The 21,362-nt window shown below is 45.7% G+C and overlaps 1 protein-coding gene across 5 annotated transcripts in view; it reads left to right on the top strand.

Moving 5' to 3' along the window:
- Window positions 1-21,362, top strand: part of ttll9 (tubulin tyrosine ligase-like family, member 9) — a 104,488-nt gene that overhangs the window by 18,638 nt on the left and 64,488 nt on the right. For 2 of the 5 annotated variants that reach the window (XM_068048024.1, XM_068048021.1), the window contains exons 3-7: window positions 5,581-5,673; window positions 15,920-16,031; window positions 16,668-16,853; window positions 17,356-17,424; window positions 18,640-18,730. In XM_068048024.1, coding sequence (XP_067904125.1) covers window positions 15,987-16,031; window positions 16,668-16,853; window positions 17,356-17,424; window positions 18,640-18,730 — 391 coding nt within the window. In that variant the 5' untranslated portion in view covers window positions 5,581-5,673; window positions 15,920-15,986. Of the gene's footprint in view, window positions 1-5,580; window positions 5,674-15,902; window positions 16,032-16,667; window positions 16,854-17,355; window positions 17,425-18,639; window positions 18,731-21,362 lie in introns of all 5 variants that reach the window. The other 3 variants (XM_068048022.1, XM_068048023.1, XM_068048025.1) reach the window with 3 other exon arrangements.

Below are 21,362 nucleotides of genomic sequence, written 5' to 3'. Positions count from 1 at the left end.
CTGTACACTCTGGTTACTGGGGGAGGTTAACTGTACACTCTGGTGACTGGGGAAGTTAACTGTACACTCTGGTGACTGGGGGAGGTTAACTGTACACTCTGCTGGGGGAGGTTAACTGTACACTCTGGTGACTGGGGAAGTTAACTGTACACTCTGGTTACTGGGGGAGGTTAACTGTACACTCTGGCGATTGGGGAGGTTAACTGTACACTCTACAGGGGGAGGTTAACTGTACACTCAGGTGACTGCGGAAGTTAACTGTACACTCTGGTTACTGGGGGAGGTTAACTGTACACTCTGGCGATTGGGGAGGTTAACTGTACACTCTACAGGGGGAGGTTAACTGTACACTCAGGTGACTGCGCAAGTTAACTGTACACTCTACTGGGGGAGGTTAACTGTACACTCTGGTTACTGGGGGAGGTTAACTGTCCACTCTACTGGGGGAGGTTAACTGTACACTCTGGTTACTAGGGGAGGTTAACTGTACACTGGTTATTGGGGAGGTTAACTGTGCACTCTGGTTACTGGGGGAGATTAACTGTACACTCTGGTGATTGGGGAGGTTAACAGTACACTCTGGTTACTGGGGGAGGTTAACTGTACACTGTGGTTATTGGGGAGGTTAACTGTACACTCTACTGGGCAGGTTAACTGTACACTCTGGTTACTGGGGAGATTAACTGTACACTCTGGTTATTGGGGAGGTTAACTGTACACTCTGGTTACTGGGGGAGGTTAACTGTACACTCTACTGGGCAGGTTAACTGTACACTCTGGTTACTGGGGAGATTAACTGTACACTCTGGTTATTGGGGAGGTTAACTGTACACTCTGGTTACTGGGGGAGGTTAACTGTACACTCTGGTGATTGGGGAGGTTAACTGTACACTCTACTGGGGAGGTTAACTGTACACTCTGGTTATTGGGGAGGTTAACTGTACACTCTACTGGGGAGGTTAACTGTGCACTCTGGTTATTGGGGAGGTTAACTGTACACTCTGGTTACTGGGGAGGTTAACTGTACACTCTGGTTACTGGGGGAGGTTAACTGTACACTCTGGTTACTGGGGAGGTTAACTGTACACTCTACTGGGGAGGTTAACTGTGCACTCTGGTTATTGGGGAGGTTAACTGTACACTCTGGTTACTGGGGGAGGTTAACTGTACACTCTGGTTACTGGGGAGGTTAACTGTACACTCTGGTTACTGGGGGAGGTTAACTGTACACTCTGGTTACTGGGGGAGGTTAACTGTACACTCTGGTTATTGAGGAGGTTAACTGTACACTCTGGTTACTGGGGGAGGTTAACTGTACACTCTGGTTATTGAGGAGGTTAACTGTACACTCTGGTGATTGGGGAGGTTAACTGTAATCTCTGGTTATTGAGGAGGTTAACTGTAATCTCTGGTTATTGAGGAGGTTAACTGTACACTCTGGTTTTGGGCATTAACTGTACACTCTGGTTATTGAGGAGGTTAACTGTACTCTCTGGTTATTGAGGAGGTTAACTGTACTCTCTGGTTATTGAGGAGGTTAACTGTACACTCTGGTTACTGGGGGAGGTTAACTGTACACTCTGGTTATTGAGGAGGTTAACTGTACACTCTGGTTATTGGGGAGGTTAACTGTACTCTCTGGTTATTGAGGAGGTTAACTGTACACTCTGGTTACTGGGGGAGGTTAACTGTACACTCTGGTTATTGAGGAGGTTAACTGTACTCTCTGGTTATTGAGGAGGTAAATGTACACTCTGGTTATTGAGGAGGTTAACTGTACTCTCTGGTTATTGAGGAGGTTAACTGTACACTCTGGTTACTGGGGGAGGTTAACTGTACACTCTGGTTATTGAGGAGGTTAACTGTACTCTCTGGTTATTGAGGAGGTTAACTGTACACTCTGGTTACTGGGGGAGGTTAACTGTACTCTCTGGTTATTGAGGAGGTTAACTGTACACTCTGGTTACTGGGGGAGGTCAACTGTACACTCTGGTTTTGGGCATTAACTGTACACTCTGGTTATTGAGGAGGTTAACTGTACTCTCTACTGGGGGAGGTTAACTGTACACTCTGGTGACTGGGGGAGGTTAACTGTACACTCTGGTTACTGGGGGAGGTTAACTGTACACTCTACTGGGCAGGTTAACTGTACACTGGTTACTGGAGAGATTAACTGTGCACTCTGGTTATTGGGGAGCTTAACTGTACATTCTGGTTACTGGGGAGCTTAACTGTACACTGGTTACTGGGGGAGGTTAACTATATACTCTGGTTACTGGGGAGCTTAACTGTACACTGGTTACTGGGGGAGGTTAACTATATACTCTGGTTACTGGGGAGCTTAACTGTACACTCTGGTTACTGGGGAGCTTAACTGTACACTGGTTATTGGGGGAGGTTAACTGTACACTCTGGTTACTGGGGGAGGTTAACTGTACACTCTGGTGACTGCGGAAGTTAACTGTACACTCTACTGGGGGAGGTTAACTGTACACTCTGGTGACTGCGGAAGTTAACTGTACACTCTACTGGGGGAGGTTAACTGTACACTCTGGTTACTGGGGGAGGTTAACTGTCCACTCTACTGGGGGAGGTTAACTGTACACTCTGGTTACTAGGGGAGGTTAACTGTACACTGTGGTTATTGGGGAGGTTAACTGTACACTCTACTGGGGGAGGTTAACTGTACACTCTGGTGATTGGGGAGGTTAACTGTACACTCTGGTTACTAGGGGAGGTTAACTGTACACTGGTTATTGGGGAGGTTAACTGTGCACTCTGGTTACTGCGGGAGATTAACTGTACACTCTGTTGCTTGGGGAGGTTAACTGTACACTCTGGTTACTGGGGGAGGTTAACTGTGCACTCTGGTTACTGCGGGAGATTAACTGTACACTCTGTTGCTTGGGGAGGTTAACTGTACACTCTGGTTATTGGGGAGGTTAACTGTACACTCTACTAGGGGAGGTTAACTGTACACTCTGGTTATTGGGGAGGTTAACTGTACACTCTGGTGATTGGGGAGGTTAACTGTACACTCTGGTGATTGGGGAGGTTAACTGTACACTCTGGTTATTGGGGAGGTTAACTGTACACTCTGGTTATTGGGGAGGTTAACTGTACACTCTGGTTACTGGGGGAGGTTAACTGTACACTCTGGTGATTGGGGAGGTTAACTGTACACTCTGGTTACTGGGGGAGGTTAACTGTACACTCTGGTTACTGGGGGAGGTTAACTGTACACTCTGGTGATTGGGGAGGTTAACTGTACACTCTGTTTACTGGGGAGATTAACTGTACACTCTGGTTATTGGGGAGGTTAACTGTACACTCTACTGGGGAGGTTAACTGTACACTCTGGTTATTGGGGAGGTTAACTGTACACTCTGTTTACTGGGGAGATTAACTGTACACTCTGGTTATTGGGGAGGTTAACTGTACACTCTACTGGGGAGGTTAACTGTACACTCTGGTTACTGGGGGAGGTTAACTGTACACTCTGGTTATTGGGGAGGTTAACTGTACACTCTACTGGGGAGATTAACTGTACACTCTGGTTATTGGGGAGGTTAACTGTACACTCTACTGGGGAGGTTAACTGTACACTCTGGTTACTGGGGGAGGTTAACTGTACACTCTGGTGATTGGGGAGGTTAACTGTACACTGGTTATTGAGGAGGTTAACTGTAATCTCTGGTTATTGAGGAGGTTAACTGTACACTCTGGTTATTGGGGAGGTTAACTGTACACTCTGGTTACTGAGGGAGGTTAACTGTACACTCTGGTTATTGAGGAGGTTAACTGTACACTCTGGTGATTGGGGAGGTTAACTGTACACTCTGGTTACTGGGGAGATTAACTGTACACTCTGGTTATTGGGGAGGTTAACTGTACACTCTGGTTACTGAGGGAGGTTAACTGTACACTCTGGTTATTGAGGAGGTTAACTGTACACTCTGGTGATTGGGGAGGTTAACTGTACACTGGTTATTGAGGAGGTTAACTGTAATCTCTGGTTATTGAGGAGGTTAACTGTACACTCTGGTTTTGGGCATTAACTGTACACTCTGGTTACTGGGGGAGGTTAACTGTACACTCTGGTTACTGGGGGAGGTTAACTGTACACTCTGGTTATTGAGGAGGTTAACTGTACACTCTGGTGATTGGGGAGGTTAACTGTACACTGGTTATTGAGGAGGTTAACTGTAATCTCTGGTTATTGAGGAGGTTAACTGTACACTCTGGTTTTGGGCATTAACTGTACACTCTGGTTACTGGGGGAGGTTAACTGTACACTCTACTGGGGGAGGTTAACTGTACACTCTGGTGACTGGGGAAGTTAACTGTACACTCTGGTTACTGGGGGAGGTTAACTGTACACTCTGGCTATTGGGGAGGTTAACTGTACACTCTACTGGGGGAGGTTAACTGTACACTCTACTGGGGGAGGTTAACTGTACACTCTGGTGACTGTGGAAGTTAACTGTACACTCTGGTTACTGGGGGAGGTTAACTGTACACTCTACTGGGGGAGGTTAACTGTACACTCTACTGGGGGAGGTTAACTGTACACTCTGGTTACTGGGGGAGGTTAACTGTACACTCTGGTTGCTGGGGGAGGTTAACTGTACACTCTGGTTATTGGGGAGGTTAACTGTACACTCTGGTTACTGGGGGAGGTTAACTGTACACTCTGGTGATTGGGGAGGTTAACTGTACACTCTGGTGATTGGGGAGGTTATCTGTACACTCTGGTTACTAGGGGAGGTTAACTGTACACTGGTTATTGGGGAGGTTAACTGTGCACTCTGGTTACTGGGGGAGATTAACTGTACACTCTGGTGATTGGGGAGGTTAACTGTACACTCTGGTTACTGGGGGAGGTTAACTGTGCACTGTGGTTATTGGGGAGGTTAACTGTACACTCTGGTTATTGGGGAGGTTAACTGTACACTCTGGTGATTGGGGAGGTTATCTGTACACTCTACTGGGGGAGGTTAACTGTGCACTGTGGTTATTGGGGAGGTTAACTGTACACTCTGGTTACTGGGGAGGTTAACTGTACACTCTGGTTACTGGGGGAGGTTAACTGTACACTCTGGTTACTGGGGGAGGTTAACTGTACACTCTGGTTATTGGGGGAGGTTAACTGTACACTCTGGTGATTGAGGAGGTTAACTGTACACTCTGGTTATTGAGGAGGTTAACTGTACACTCTGGTTCTTGAGGAGGTTAACTGTACTATCTGGTGATTGAGGAGGTTAACTGTACACTCTGGTTATTGAGGAGGTTAACTGTACTATCTGGTGATTGAGGAGGTTAACTGTACACTCTGGTTACTGGGGGAGGTTAACTGTACACTCTGGTTACTGGGGGAGGTTAACTGTCCACTCTGGTTATTGGGGGAGGTTAACTGTACTCTCTGGTGATTGAGGAGGTTAACTGTACACTCTGGTTATTGGGGGAGGTTAACTGTACACTCTGGTTATTGGGGGAGGTTAACTGTACACTCTGGTTACTGGGCATTAAATGTGCAGTGTGATTATTGGGGAGGGGATAACAATACATTGTTCTTATTAGGGAGCAACGCAACTGCATCCGATTCAAATGTGTTCTGACCAACACTATCCTGGATGTTCTTCGGCAGCGACCTGGATGGGTTGAAGTCAAAGAGTAAGTCCTCCTTTATTCATATCTGATGGGAAGGGAGGTTGGTTGCAAGGTCTGACAATGTTTTGTGTTTGAGTAACAAACTCAAGATGACATTTCCTGAACAGAGGGAAGCCCAGGTCAGAAAGAGGAACTTGAAGCTACTGAATATTTGCTGTGGAAATAGCAAGATGTTACACTGGGGTTGGGGAAGCTGCTATGTGTGCAGATGGACTGTTTCCTTCTCACAGCAATCTGCAGCTTGAAGGTCACTCCAAGTCCTCAAACCCCAGATATCTGGCGCCAAAGGCTTAGCAGCAAATAATTTTTTGCGCTTGTATTTCATATAAAGAAAGACTCATTTTTCTATCGTACCTTTCATGAGCTCAGAATGTCAAAAACACTTTACAGCTAATAAAATACTTTTTGAATTGTGGGTACTGTTGTAATGTAGGAAACACTGCAGCCAGTTTGTGTACAGTCGGACCTCATAACCAGCAACACCAGATGATGTGTTTAGTGTTTGTTGAGGGATAAGCATTGGCCAGGCCACTGGGGAGAACTTCCCTGCTCTTCTTCGAATAATACCATGGGATCGTTTACGTCCACTTGAGAGGACAGTTGGGGCCTCGGTCTAGCGTCTCATCAGACGACACCTCTGACAGTGCAATACTTGCTCTGTGCTGCACTGGAGTGTCAGCCTGGAACACGTGCTCAAGTCTCTGGAGTGGGGCTTGAACCTAAAACCTGACTTGGATTAGTGTGTCACTGACATATACCTGCTGCTTTTACAAATTTTGTGGGCTTGAATGTTTGGGACAAGATTGTTCTTAGTGCTGTTCCCTCACTAGTGGATAAACTCTTAATCAGAATTGCTGCAGAACAATTTGGGAGCGATGCAGATTGATAGGAATTTAGGTTCAAAGATCATAACAGGGCCCTGAAGGCTGCACCAAAACAAGGGCATGGAAACCCCATCTGTAACGAGCCTGAGAGTGTTTAATGCTGATGCTGGATGGCCTGAAAAGATAGCTCCATTTCTTACCACAAACATCCCTCAACATTTTTTGTACAGCATTAAAATAAACTTTAGCTGTGGAATCTGTTCCCACTATGAAAGGAATTCCAATCTCACTGTGTTTGAGTTTTGGGAAGCTAGGAACAGAAGGAGGCCATTCAGTCCCTCGTACCTGTTCAGTCATTCAATTAGATCATGGCTGATCCATCACTTTCTCCTTATTTCTCTATCAAAACCCATGGGAGTTAAATTGGATGAGACCCAAAAATGGGCAAAGGAATTGCTGTGCACAATTAAACCTCGCGTGTTCATGGCATTGTAGGCAGCACAGTAAATTCATGCTGCTTGCTGTTTTACACGATTTTTGCAAGCAGTCAGTGTTCTCTACACTGTTCGTTGGCTGCATGCACCAGCAGAGGGCCTGATATCGCGTGTGGCTAGTGCTACTTAAAGGTAGCTTGCACCTCTTAAAGGGGAGGCTAAAATAGGCAGTAGAGATCTTTGTGAACTGAATCTGTGCTGAGAAAGATTAAACAGTAGGTGAACATGCACTGGATGCTTTGGTGGAAGAGGTGGAAAGAGGAAGAGGTGTCCTGTATCCACAGGGTGGTAGGAGGTCCTCCACTCCCATGCTCGAACTATTGGGAACAAGTAGTGACGGAGGTTAATGCGAGGAGTGTTGCTCTAAGAACTTGGATGTAGTGCAGGAAGAAGTTTAATGGTCCCACATGAGTTGTCAAGGTGAGTGAGTTTGTCTTCAAATGCCATGTCCTATCAACTACACTACTAGCCTCATCCACGCCTCAACTCACTTTTCCCCCACCACCCCTATCTATCACTTATTTACTGTTACGACGAGGGGGCAGCAATGTACCGTCAATTTAGTCCCTTTACTCCACAGGTCATGTAATATTAAAGTTTTCCCACCTACCAGAAATTAGCCAAGTTAGACATTTTATTAACTCCCTCCCCCCCCCCCCCCCCAGAATAAAACAGACCAAACCAGGTATCTTTAAAAAATAACAAATTAACTATTATAAACTAAATCTTAATCAATATTGAGATAAATCTATGTCCAAAGACCTTTATAATTACTTATTTATCCTCACCTTCATGCACACACACATTCAAAAACCAACGGTAAACCGGTTTCAATAAAATTAGAGTTCTGAAGAAGGGTCACTGACCTCAAACGTTAACTCTGCTTCTCTCTCCACAGATGCTGCCAGACCTGCTGAGTATTTCCAGCATTTCTTGTTTTTATTTCAATAAAATTAGAGTTATTTCTTAGGAATAAACAAATCACTGGGTTGTAAGTCTTTGTGGGTTACGTTCTTGATTCGATGAGGTGTCCCAGAGCCGAACAGTCAGATGCCACTTGAAGTCTCCAGGCAAATTCGACGAACAGTCTTTAAGGGATAGGCATCCAAAGCACTTTGGTTGCAGCAGGCATCACACAGTTCTTTCAACAAGGAGTATCGTATCAGGTCTATTTGTATTTTTAGATTGGCAGTCTATCAATAGAAACTTTACTGAATTCCAGAAAACACAACAAGCAATAGAGAGTGAGTCCTGAGGCAAAGGATTCTTAGAGATTGGAAGTAAAAAAGAATTTACTACCTCCAACAATGCAAATGTTATTTTCCAGGGGTTATTTCCCCCCTCCTTAGTCAATACGTAACCTGTAGATTTTTCTGCTAAGAGAGAGAGAGAGATTCTTTCCTTCAGTGAGCACACTTTACTGGCCTCCAGATCAAACTGGTTCCAGCCAGTCTTTACACACACAGTTAACTGATACAACACAACAGGTGTCCCCCTCTCTCTCCTGCTGTTGCCTCGGAAACAGGCATGCTGCTGGCCCACTGTTCCCAGAGAGAGAGAGAGAGAGCAACTCTGTCTTAAAGGTACACTACCTCCCTTAGTTTTTAAAAGAGCAGAAATAAAATCTACACGTCTATGACGCCTCCGCCCTTGGTGAAATGAAACGCCATTCTTAAAGTGTGTTTCATTACAATGCAAAACAGAAACTGAAAAAAACACTCTAAATTTTCACATTCATGCTCCCATTCACTCCACTGATGATGTTTCTTTGCAGCATTGTCATTCATGTACTTAACAAGGTTAAATTTATGACAAAGCATCGGCGATAACATTGTTTTTCGCTGAAATATGTACAATCTTTAAATGGTAAGGCTGCAACAACAAACTCCATCTAAATATTCTAGCATTTCAGTTTTTACATTTTTGCACAAACGTTAATGGATTATGGTCAGTATATATTAATGTTTCTTTATAGTCTTGGCGGACATATACTTCGAAATGTTTGAGAGCCAGGAAAAATCCTAATGTTTCTTTTCCACAGTGGAATACTTTTTTGGTGTCAATTTAGTTTTCTTGGAAAGTATCCTACTGGTGTTTCTATGCCCGATTCATCATCCTGCAATAGAACTGCATCAACCCCAGGTCTCTAGCATCAATCGCTATCTTGAAGGGTTTAGCAAAATTTGGAGCAGCCAACTGTGGTTCACCAGTTAAGATTGCCTTTAACTTTTCAAAAGCTGTCTGGCATTCATCTGACCAAACTACTTTGGTTTTCTTTTTTACTGTAGCAAATTGGTTAATGGAGCAGCCACAGTACTAAAATTCCGTACAAACTTCTTGTTAAAAAACGCACATCCCTAAAACCCTCATTATTTCACATTTAGACTTGGGGATAGGGAGCTCCACTAAGGCTTGTACTTTTGTCGTTTTTGGCAATACCTGTCCTTGTCCTACTATATGCTTTTCCAAATTCACTTTTTGCCAGATTTATTACTAAGTCCACTGCTTGCAGTTTTTTAAAAAAAGACTTTTTAGCTGGTTTAAGTGTTCTTGCCAAGTGTTGCTAAATATTAGTACATCATTGAGATCAGTTGGGAACACTGGCTACCACCTGATTCATTAATCTTTGAAAAGTGGCATTTTTTAGCCCGAATGGCATCACCCGGCATTGATAAAGACAGTCTGATGTGATAGAAGCTGATATCTTTTTGGCTTGAGGAGTCAAAGGAACTTTAACAAGTCGATCTTGTTAAGAAACCTAGCACTGCCCACTCTGTCAATGCAGTCCTCTAAACGTGGAATTGGGTAGGACTCTGTCTCCGTTACTGCATTGACTTTTCTGTAGTTTATGCAAAGTCAGAATGACCCATCGGGTTTAGGCACTAAGACTATTGGTGAACTTTAGCTTTGACTAGGTTCGAATAAGTTGTTTTCCAGCATGTATTGGATTTCTGCTTTTACTTGGGCCTGTTTGTCCATACTTAAGCAGTAAGGATGTTGCTTTAAAGGAACGGATTCCCCTATATCCTCATCGTGTGTGGCTCAACCCATATGGCTTCATTTGATGATTCATTTATCATACCATCCCTCCTCACAGCTGTATTTGATTCTTTAACCAATAATGCTATACCCCCTCCTTTTTTATCCCCACCCCCCTCTATCCTGCCTGAAACCTCTGTATCCAGGGATGTTGAGCTGCCAGTTTTGCCCATCTTTAAGGCAAGTTTTCGTTTTAGCAATGATATCATGCTACAATGTGTCTGTCTGTGCCCTCAGCTCATCGGCTTTATTTGCTACACTCCTTGCATTTAAATAAATATCTTTTAACACTGCCAAATTCCTGTGCTGTACACGTTTTAGCCTTTGCCTCTTCTGTCTTTCAGAGTCACTTGCTAATTTTCTACCTCCTGTTCCCTGCCCTCAATTTGTCCTATCTGAAGCTGCCCTCAGATTCCCATCCTCTTGCCAATCCCATCTCCAACAGCACCAGCAAACCTTCCTGCAAGGGTATTCATTCCAGTCCTGTTCCGGTGTAGACTGTTTGGCTTGTACAGGTCCCGCCTTTCCCAGAACCAGTCCCAATGCCCCAGAAATCTGAAGCCCGCCCTCCTGCACCATCCCTCCAGCCATGCATTCATCTGGTGTATTCTCCTATTTCTATACTCACTAGCACGTGGCCTGGGAGTAATCTGGAGATTATTACCTTTGAGGTCCTGCTTGCTAATCTCTTTCCTAATGCCTTAAACTCAGCCTGAAGGACCTCATCCCTTTTCCTACCTATATTGTTGGTATCAATGTGGACCACGACCTCTGGCTGTGTACCCTCGCCCTCCAGAATGCTCTGTAGCTGCTCAGTGATATCCATGACCCTTGCACCAGGGAGGCAACATACCATCCTGGAACCATGTCTGTGACCACAGAAACGCCTGTCTGTTCCCCTAATTATTGAATCCCCTACCACTATTTCTGTCCTGTCTTTTCTCCCTCCCTCTCTGCACAGCTGAGCCACCCATGGTGTTCTGGTCATGACTCTCGCTGTACTCTCCAGAGGAACCCTCTCTGCCATTGGTACTCAGAACTGAATACCGGTTAGAAAGTCAGATGGCCTCCGGAGACTCCTGAACTACCTGCCTTGTCCTCCTTGTCTGTCTGACAGCCACCCAGTTCCTCTCTGCCTGTGCTCTCTTAAGCTGCGGGGTGACCACCTCCTGAAATGTGCTGTCCACGTATTCTTATCCTCGTGAATGCACTTCAGTGACACCAGCTGCTCTTCGATTTCCAAGATTCAACACTCGAGTTTTTGCATTTGGGGGCACTTTCTGCACATATAGTTGTCCAGGACATGGACAGGGACCTGGAGTCCCCACATGGCACAGGCTGTACATTCAACGGGTGTCAGCAGCCCTGCCATGTCTTGAATTATTTATTTACTGCAATAAATTCATAAGTTAAATAAATACAATAAAATGGTTATAAATAAAATAAACAAATGGGAACTATCTACCAGAGGATGAGATCGCAGACTAGTTCTATTATAGTGGACTCAAATGAGGACTTCAATGGGCAAGGTGACAGAAGATGGGTGTACGTAACCAAATGCTTGGTGTACTAGAAAGCCTGCGCTCAATGTCAAGGAGCATGGATGAGTCCAGCATCAACTTGGCACAGGCATTTGCACATTACTTGAAGCCCATCTTTTCCAACATGGAATGGTTGGTCATCTCCATTAGCACACCTGTAGAACTCACCATGATGTAGTGTCTGATGGTCAATGTTACAGCTTCCATTGTAGCATTAAACAGCTTCCATCAAAGGTCAGAGTGCAGCAGTGGAATTCAGATTGCTGCTTTACAAGTTCAGACTACTGCTAATATGAGTCTGTTTACCACTGTTTAAAAGGGATTCCAGGACATCACAGCAGATCATTAATCTGTTCTCCAACCGATTACTAGGATTGCAGAGGTGCCATACTGGAAGAGAGGCAGTGGCTTCATGGAGCCTAAACCTATTGTACTCTCTCAGGATGACAGCATTCATCCTCCCATTCTGCCAGTGCTGTTGCCCGTAAGGCAGCCAACCCAGACTGCTGCATCACAGGCTGAGATGGTGCCGTCTGAAGCCAGCCGTTGTAGAGCTAGAGTTGCTCGAGGTTGCCCTCCAAGGCCATGTGCAGTTTCCTGAATTGAAGGTCAGCAGCCTTCCACCGCCCATGCTGCAGTCACTGGGGAAGCACCTTGTAGGAACACAAGGAAAGGCAGAGGACCACAGAAGATGGGCATTAAGGGTATCCACAAAGTGGTTAGTTTATCTTTGTAAGTATTATGTCATGACTGAATTTATAAATTTGGATTAAAATGTGTGTTTTCTGGTGATTTTTATTTTTGTCGGAAAGAGGACGATGTGATGGTCAGTGATAGAGGAAAGGTTACGAGTTTGGTACTTTTGGTGAATGGGGAGATGCGGTTGAGGTTACTGGTATCATTCATGAATTGTTTGATGATGTAGAACCTGAGCAGAAAGGGGATCTCCATTTTGTAGCCTCCCTTCCTCTTCCTGTTCCTCCACTTCATGTTGCACTTCCTCCTCCTCCTCGTTCCTTGTTCTCCTGCTCCTGAGCTTCTCAGCTGATAGGTGGTGGCAAGTGCTGTTCCCCCATAATGCAGAGGTTGTGCAGCATACAGCATTCTACCACAAATCTTGATACCCACTCAGTTGAGCACTGCAGGGCTCATGCAGAGTGGTCCTGGCAGTGGAAACATTTGATGGAATGAGATGAAACTGTTTCTCTGTTGTTACAAGACTTTTGTTTTTGTGTTGAAACTTAGAATTCTGTGTGTTTTTCAAAACTGAGGAAAGAATTTTTTCTTCTGTGGATATGATTCCTGAAGCTTGGGTTTGAGCTGGGTGGAGAGCTCAGATTACAAGGCACCTGTTTCCAAACAGCTCACCAAAGGAATGACAGGTCAAGATTTATGGCTGTCATGTGACTGGATTGTTGAAGTTAGTTTCACTTTTGGATTGAAAAGGACCAGTGAGTTGGACAAGGAGCAGGCAGTTGAAATCTGGCTGTGACCTGCCTGGAGACCAGAGAAAAGACCCATGCTCTGTAAAGGACACTTGCATCTCTTGAAAAGATATCCTATTTTTGAAATGTGGCTGTGATCTGCCTGGAGAAAGGAAAAAGACCCAGAAGACAAAAAAAAGAGTTGCTTCTCTCTGTAGAGGAAGATTGCTTTTCAGAGCAGAAACCCCGATATGTCAGAGGTAGTAGATTCCTATTGCCTCCAATCTTCCAAGATTCCCTGCCTCGAGTGGTTCCTGTTGCCTCCTTTATTTTGGGAGATCCTGAAATCTCAAGAAAGCTTCTACTACGAGACTGCTGCTTCAAAACCCAAGCAGACCTGTTGCTACACCCTTTGCTGAAAGACGTGTGCAACGCCTGCTGCAGACAAATTGCCTTGAATGCCTACCCATCACAAACTGTTCAACAACCTCGCCTGGAGAGACTTTGAGTGACATCCGACTATTTGACTGTGGGACACATCACCGCACCGAAAACATCCTACCAGCATGTGATAAACTCAATCATTTTAGTTTTTCCTTTTTATTCCTAAGAAACTGCTGTAAACCAAAAGATCCTTTTTCCCGTCTAACTGGTTTTTGAATATTTGTGTGTGTGCATGAGGGCTAGGAAGAATAAGGAGTTTTTACAAATCTTTTCATATCTCGAGTTATCTAATTATTGTTTAAGACTTCATTTATTAATAAACAGTTAATTTTGTTTTTAGAACATTACTGCGCAGTACAGGCCCTTCGGCCCTCGATGTTGCGCCGACCTGTGAAACCATCTGACCTACACTATTCCATTTTCATCCATATGTCTATCCAATGACCACTTAAATGCCCTTAAAGTTGGAGAGTCTACTACTGTTGCAGGCAGGGCGTTCCACGCCCCTACTACTCTCTGTGTAAAGAAACTACCTCTGACATCTGTCCTATATCTATCACCCCTCAACTTAAAGCTATGTCCCCTCGTGTTTGCCATCACCATCCGAGGAAAAAGACTCTCACTATCCACCCTATCTAACCCTCTGATTATCTTATATGTCTCTATTAAGTCACCTCTCCTCCTCCTTCTCTCCAACGAAAACAACCTCAAGTCCCTCAGCCTTTCCTCGTAAGACCTTCCCTCCATACCAGGCAACATCCTAGTAAATCTCCTCTGCACCCTTTCCAAAGCTTCCACATCCTTCCTATAATGCGGTGACCAGAACTGCACGCAATACTCCAGGTGCGGTCTCACCAGAGTTTTGTACAGCTGCAGCATGACCTCGTGGCTCCGAAACTCGATCCCCCTACTAATAAAAGCTAACACACCATATGCCTTCTTAACAGCCCTATTAACCTGGGTAGCAACTTTCAGGGATTTATGCACCTGGACACCAAGATCTCTCTGTTCATCTACACTACCAAGAATCTTCCCATTAGCCCAGTACTCTGCATTCCTGTTACTCCTTCCAAAGTGAATCACCTGGTTTGGTGTGCTTTATTCTGGGGGACAAATAGAGTATCTAAACCTGCTGAGTATTTCCAGCACTTTTTGTTTTTTGTATCTAATTCGGCTATTTTTTGATAGGTTGGAAAACATTCTTGATATACTTTGACCTGTGAAGTAGTGGGACTGAATTAACAGTGCATTACTCCCACCTTGGTCGTAACACTGTGTATAAAGAGCCTCAACGACCTCTTTTATGCAGCAGTGCACTGCAAACTGTGAGATGTTGCTTAATCTCCAGCAGCAGCCTAGAAGGAGCCAGATGCATAAAAGTTAAAAGCCACAGTCACCTTGACAGCCGCAGGCAATGCGATCCTTACTCTGGTTTGAGGTTACAGTTGTGCAGAATTCAGTTGCAGCCCTTACTGAAGCAAAGATATGTCAAACATTGATCCTCACTGAAGTTGAGGTAAGAGAAAACCTTGAGTGTATATGGCCTCCTGTTGAGAGCTTTTCTCCCCCATCTCCTCCTCCTTCCAGCAGCTTGTCGTGCTCTGTGTGATGTGGCTTCATTTTCCCTTTCTTGTTGAATTCCAAGAGAAAGACCTACCAGGCTACCAAGATCTAGAAGCAACTTGTTTCAGCATAATTTTAAATGAACAAAAAACTACTTCGGCACCAGCCAGACCACTCCCGGTAAACTATTAAAACTTCAGCTAACTACAGGAAAGCTCCAAAAACGCATACAATTGCACCAGCAGCCAGAAGAAATAATCCAGCAACTGACCTGTAAATATTTCATGATCCCTTTAAATAGAGCTGGGGAGGAGGAAAGGTTGTGGGGGGTGTGCGCAGTCCTTATTCCCGTTGAAAGTGTGTTCAGCTGCGCAAGATTAAGATAGCGCAAGCTGGAGCATGATGTTCGAAAAATGGCAGTGCTGGTATCAAATCAGCACACCGATTGCCTGGTTGGTAGGTGTGTGTGCACAAACCCCTTTACCGAGATGACGTTCTGCACAGTTCCCATCAGAAGTGTGTGCAAACGTCATAGATGCTATTTTCCACCATTAGGAAACTGCATAGCACCAAAAAAGATGGGTGCTACAGTGCCCAATTTAGCCACCTATATAAATTTGAAGGCCTCTATTAAATTTCCCTTAACATTCTCCTCTCAAAGCAGAGCCCAAATAGAGATTTGAACTCTGGACCCTGAGTTTAAAAGTCTAATGTTCTACTGTCTGAGCTATCTGGATCCATCCTGGTTTATTAATTTTGTACTTGTTAATCTCTTCCCTGTGCTGGCTAAATGAAACAGATGTAAGGTGATCCCCTTTACGACTTTATTTTTACCCGTTCCTGTTTTTGGCCAGTTATTTAGGTTTGTGTGTTGACTATGTTCATGTCCTACTTCTCACTTAGCTATTCCTTGTTAACAGTGAAGGAGAGTGGGACTTTTACTGGTGTGACATCAGCTGGCTGCGAGAGAACTTCGGCTACACTTACATGGATGAGCATGTTCGTGTCTGTCACTTTCGCAATCATTACGAGGTATGAAAGTCGAACTCCCGCCACTCCCTGGCCTGGCAGAAATGATCACCGCAAAATAGAACTCATCAGAACAATCCTGATTTCAAAATAATGGGGAGATATTAGTCCTGGGTACTGGTTGGAAATGGGCAGTAATGCTTCATGCACCCACCAGCCTTGTTCCCCCGCCCCCAGCCTTGGCTGCCTTATCCTACCCACAACCTTGCATCAACAACTTGCGTTTATTTGGTGCCTTTTAACATTAACAGAAAGTTGTGATTGCTTCACGACGGTATCGGGGAGGGAAACCAAAGCTTGGTCAAAGAGCTGACTTTTAAGGAGGAGATGTTCAAATTCCTCTGTGGACTCGCCCTTCTGTATATCTGCAACCTCCTTAGCCCTTCAACCCTGCGAGATTTCTACTCCAATTCTGGTGTCTCCAATTTTTAATCGCTCCACCATTGGTGGCCATGCCTTCAGCTGCCAAGGCCCTAAGCTCTGGAATTTCCTTCTTAAACTCCTCTCTCTTCCTTTTAAGACCCTTATTAAAACTCACTTAGCCCAATTGACTCTTAGACACTGGTCCCTTTTTGTGTGTAAATCTACATGTCCAAGGTTTAGATGTTCATACATTTTTCTTCTTTCTGTACATGGAAGCTGACACGGAAAAACTTCATGGTGAAAAACCTGAAGAGGTTTCGCAAACAGCTGGAGCGTGAGCAGGGGAAGCTTGAGGCTGCCAAATGTGACTTCTTCCCAAAGACATTCGAGCTGCCTGTTGAGTACCATCTCTTTGTCGAAGAGTTCAAGAGAAACCCTGGAATCACCTGGATTATGAAACCGGTGAGAGAATGCAAACCAAGTAGGCACAAGGGAGGGAGGACAGTTTCCCAAACTCACTCACTGTCCACCGTGTACCCCAGCCTCTGCCCCTGTCCCCACCCAACCCAGGGTACCTCACTCACTGCCCACAGTGTGCCCCTGCCCTCTCCTCCCTGTGTACCCCACGCACTGACCACAGTGTACCCCACAAAATGGGGATTGAATGTTCAACTGGTATAAATAGACAGTATGTGGAGATTGTTTCCTGGTGAAGTTGACAGCACAGTGACTGAAGCTGAGAAATTAGTGAACAGTGTGTGGTGCAATCCAACATTACCTCAGCGAGCAACCGATTGTATTTTAAGTCTCTCGAATTCAAGCAACTATACATCAGCCAATGAAGTTTTAGGAAGTACATTGCATATTCCAATCTATCTTTAACCAGCCAGGCAAAAGGCAGGGATTTCACATCTCACATTTCAGCAGTGCTTGTTACCTGATGAAGTATTTCTGTTCTACATAGGTTGCAAGGTCACAGGGCAAAGGCATCTTTCTTTTCCGAAAACTCAAAGATATCATGGAATGGAGAAAGGTAACATTCTGCTTGTAATAGTATACTCGTACACAGAAAATATTACTCCCATGTCGAGACTAGGGCCGTGAAGTTTGTCTCTGTAGTACCTGCTTTTTTCGGAGCTATGAGTTGCCAAAATGGCATCCAGTATGTGTATTTCTGGTGCCAGCTATACCAGATGCCATTTTGGAGGGGGCGTTAGTACATGCTGTGTAATGCTGATCTGACACCAACGCTGCCATTTGGAGCACAACGCTCCAGCTAATGCCCTCTCTAAAACACACACAGTTGAATATATGTTCAGTTGCAGGAAGCAGACCCCCAGGCCGAGCTACGAGCTATTTAAAGGAACGTTGACCTGCTTTCATGTTTTCCATGATTTCTGCTGGCTCTTGCTATGATTGTAGAAGTGTTTGGTGGTTTCCAGACTTATAGAGTCATACAGCATAGAAACAGGCCCTTCGGCCCACCGCGTCCATGCCAACCATAATGCCTATCCATACTAATCCCACCTGCCTGCATTAATTCCATATCCCTCTATGCCTTGCTCATTCAGATATCTCTGTTCCTGCCTCCACCACCTCCTCTGGCAGATCATTCCAGATACCCACTATTCTTTGTGTAAAAAATTTACCCCTTTGATCCCCTTTAAACCTCCTCCCTCTCACCTTAAATCTATGCCCTCTAGTTTTAGTCACCCCTACCATGGGAAACAGACTCTGGCTATCTACCCTATCTATGCCTCTCATAGGTATATAAAATTATCATGTCCCCTCTCAACCTCCTTCGCTCCAGGGAAAACCGACCCAGCCTATACAATCTCTCTTGAGAACTCAAGCCCTCCAAACCAGGCAACAATTCTTTAAAGTTGCTGAAGTCTGAAGGGATTGGAGTGGCATGTGGTGGAAGACCTTGTCCTGACTTCAAGGATTCTGCACAAATCAATTGCTCCCAGAAGGGGTGCAGTAGTTTGCATCCCCCTTGCCCTGCAACATGACAGAGAGAATGAGCAGAGGCAACACAGAGCAGGACAAGCTGCTGGAAGAAAGAGGAGGGGGAAAAGAACTCTCAACAGGAAGTCATATCTCCACAGGGTATTGAGGGAGCAACGCTATTTGACCTGTAGTGAGAAACAGAGTGCCAGACGTCAGATGGTTTTCTTCTGCAACACAAAGTATATATTAGGTGACGCAGGAGTCTGTATTTTCTTGAGTGAGTCTCTTTATCTTCTAGGATGGGAATCGTGCAGACGACTCAAAGGATGAAGTTGTTGTGGAAAGTTATGTTGTGCAGCGCTACGTTGAAAACCCCTACCTAATTGGAGGTAGTGTATCTAACAGAAAGAAATGCTTGCATTCATATAGCACCTTTAACGAAGTCCAGAGTCACATCACAGGAGTGTTATCAAACAAAATTTGACACCGTGTCACATAAGAAGATAAGAGGACAGGGGACTAAAAGTTTGATCAAAGTGGTAGGTTTTAAGAAGCGTCTTGAAGGAGAAGAGGAGAGGTTTAGGGAGGAAATTCCAGAGCTCAAAGCCACAGCATCCGAAGGAACGTCCGCCAATAGTGCAGGGAGGGATGAAAGCTTTGTTCACTGCAACCCTCGCCCACGAGGTAAAGGCAATGCCCAGTACATCATTAACCCACACAGACAGACAGGTCTCCAGCAGAGCACTAACCCTTACAGACAGGTCTCCAGTACAGCACTAACCCACACAGACAGGTCTCCAGTACAGCACTAACCCACACAGACAGATAGACAGATCTCCAGTACAGCACTAACTCACACAGACAGGTCTCCAGTACAGCACGAACCCTTACAGACAGGTCTCCAGTACAGCACTAACCCACACAGACAGACAGGTCTCCAGTACAGCACTAACCCCCACTGACAGGTCTCCAGTACAGCACTAACCCACACAGACAGGACTCCAGTACAGCACTAACCCTAACAGACAGACAGACAGATCTCCAGTACAGCACTAACCCACACGGACAGACAGGTCTCCAGTACAGCACTAACTCACACAGACAGGTCTCCAGTACAGCACTAACCCTTACAGACAGGTCTCCAGGACAGCACTAACCCACACAGACAGACAGACAGATCTCCAGTTCAGTACTAACCCACAGACAGACAGGTCTCCAGTACAGCACTAACCCACACAGACAGACAGGTCTCCAGTACAGCACTAACCCACACAGACAAACAGGTCTCCAGTACAGCACTAACCCACACAGACAGACAGGTCTCCAGTACAGCACTAACCCACACAGACAGACAGGTCTCCAGTACAGCACTAACCCACACAGACAGACAGGTCGCCAGTACAGCATTAACCCACACAGACAGGTCTCCAGTACAGCACTAACCCACACAGGCAGACAGGTCTCCAGGACAGCACTAACCCACACAGACAGGTCTCCAGTACAGCACTAACCCACAGACAGACAGGTTTCCTGTACAGCGCTAACCCACACAGACAGACAGGTCTCCTGCACAGCACTAACCCACACACACAGGTCTCCAGTACAGCACTAACCCACACGGACAGACAGGTCTCCAGTACAGCACTAATCCACAGACAGACAGGTCTCCAGTACAGCACTAATCCACAGACAGACAGGTCTCCAGTACAGCACTAACCCACACAGACAGGTCTCCAGTACAGCACTAACCCACACGGACAGACAGGTCTCCAGTACAGCACTAACCCACAGACAGACAGGTCTCCTGTACAGCACTAACCCACACAGACAGACAGGTCTCCAGGACAGCACTAACCCACACAGACAGGTCTCCAGTACAGCACGAACCCACAGACAGACAGGTTTCCTGTACAGCACTAACCCACACAGACAGGACTCCAGTACAGCACTAACCCTAACAGACAGACAGACAGATCTCCAGTACAGCACTAACCCACACGGACAGACAGGTCTCCAGTACAGCACTAACTCACACAGACAGGTCTCCAGTACAGCACTAACCCTTACAGACAGGTCTCCAGGACAGCACTAACCCACACAGACAGACAGACAGGTCTCCAGTACAGCACTAACCCACACAGACAGACAGGTCTCCAGTACAGCACTAACCCACACAGACAAACAGGTCTCCAGTACAGCACTAACCCACACAGACAGACAGGTCTCCAGTACAGCACTAACCCACACAGACAGACAGGTCTCCAGTACAGCACTAACCCACACAGACAGACAGGTCGCCAGTACAGCATTAACCAACACAGACAGGTCTACAGTACAGCACTAACCCACACAGGCAGACAGGTCTCCAGGACAGCACTAACCCACACAGACAGGTCTCCAGTACAGCACTAACCCACAGACAGACAGGTTTCCTGTACAGCGCTAACCCACACAGACAGACAGGTCTCCTGCACAGCACTAACCCACACACACAGGTCTCCAGTACAGCACTAACCCACACGGACAGACAGGTCTCCAGTACAGCACTAATCCACAGACAGACAGGTCTCCAGTACAGCACTAACTCACACAGACAGGTCTCCAGTACAGCACTAACCCACACGGACAGACAGGTCTCCAGGACAGCACGAACCCACAGACAGACAGGTCTCCTGTACAGCACTAACCCACAGACAGACAGGTCTCCTGTACAGCACTAACCCACACAGACAGGTCTCCAGTACAGCACTAACCCACACAGACAGGTCTCCAGTACAGCACTAACCCACAGACAGACAGGTCTCCTGTACAGCACTAACCCACACAGACAGGTCTCCAGTGCAGCACTAACCCACAGACAGACAGGTCTCCAATACAGCACTAACCAACACAGACAGACAGGTCTCCAGCACAGCACTAACCCACACAGACAGGTCTCCAGTGCAGCACTAACCCACACAGACAGTCAGGTCTCCAGTACAGCACTAACCCACACAGACAGACAAGTCTCCAGAACAGCAC

This window comes from Heterodontus francisci, chromosome 16 (assembly GCF_036365525.1).
Source record: "Heterodontus francisci isolate sHetFra1 chromosome 16, sHetFra1.hap1, whole genome shotgun sequence".
Lineage (NCBI taxonomy): Eukaryota > Metazoa > Chordata > Chondrichthyes > Heterodontiformes > Heterodontidae > Heterodontus > Heterodontus francisci.
This window is presented reverse-complemented; position numbering and strand designations above follow the sequence as displayed.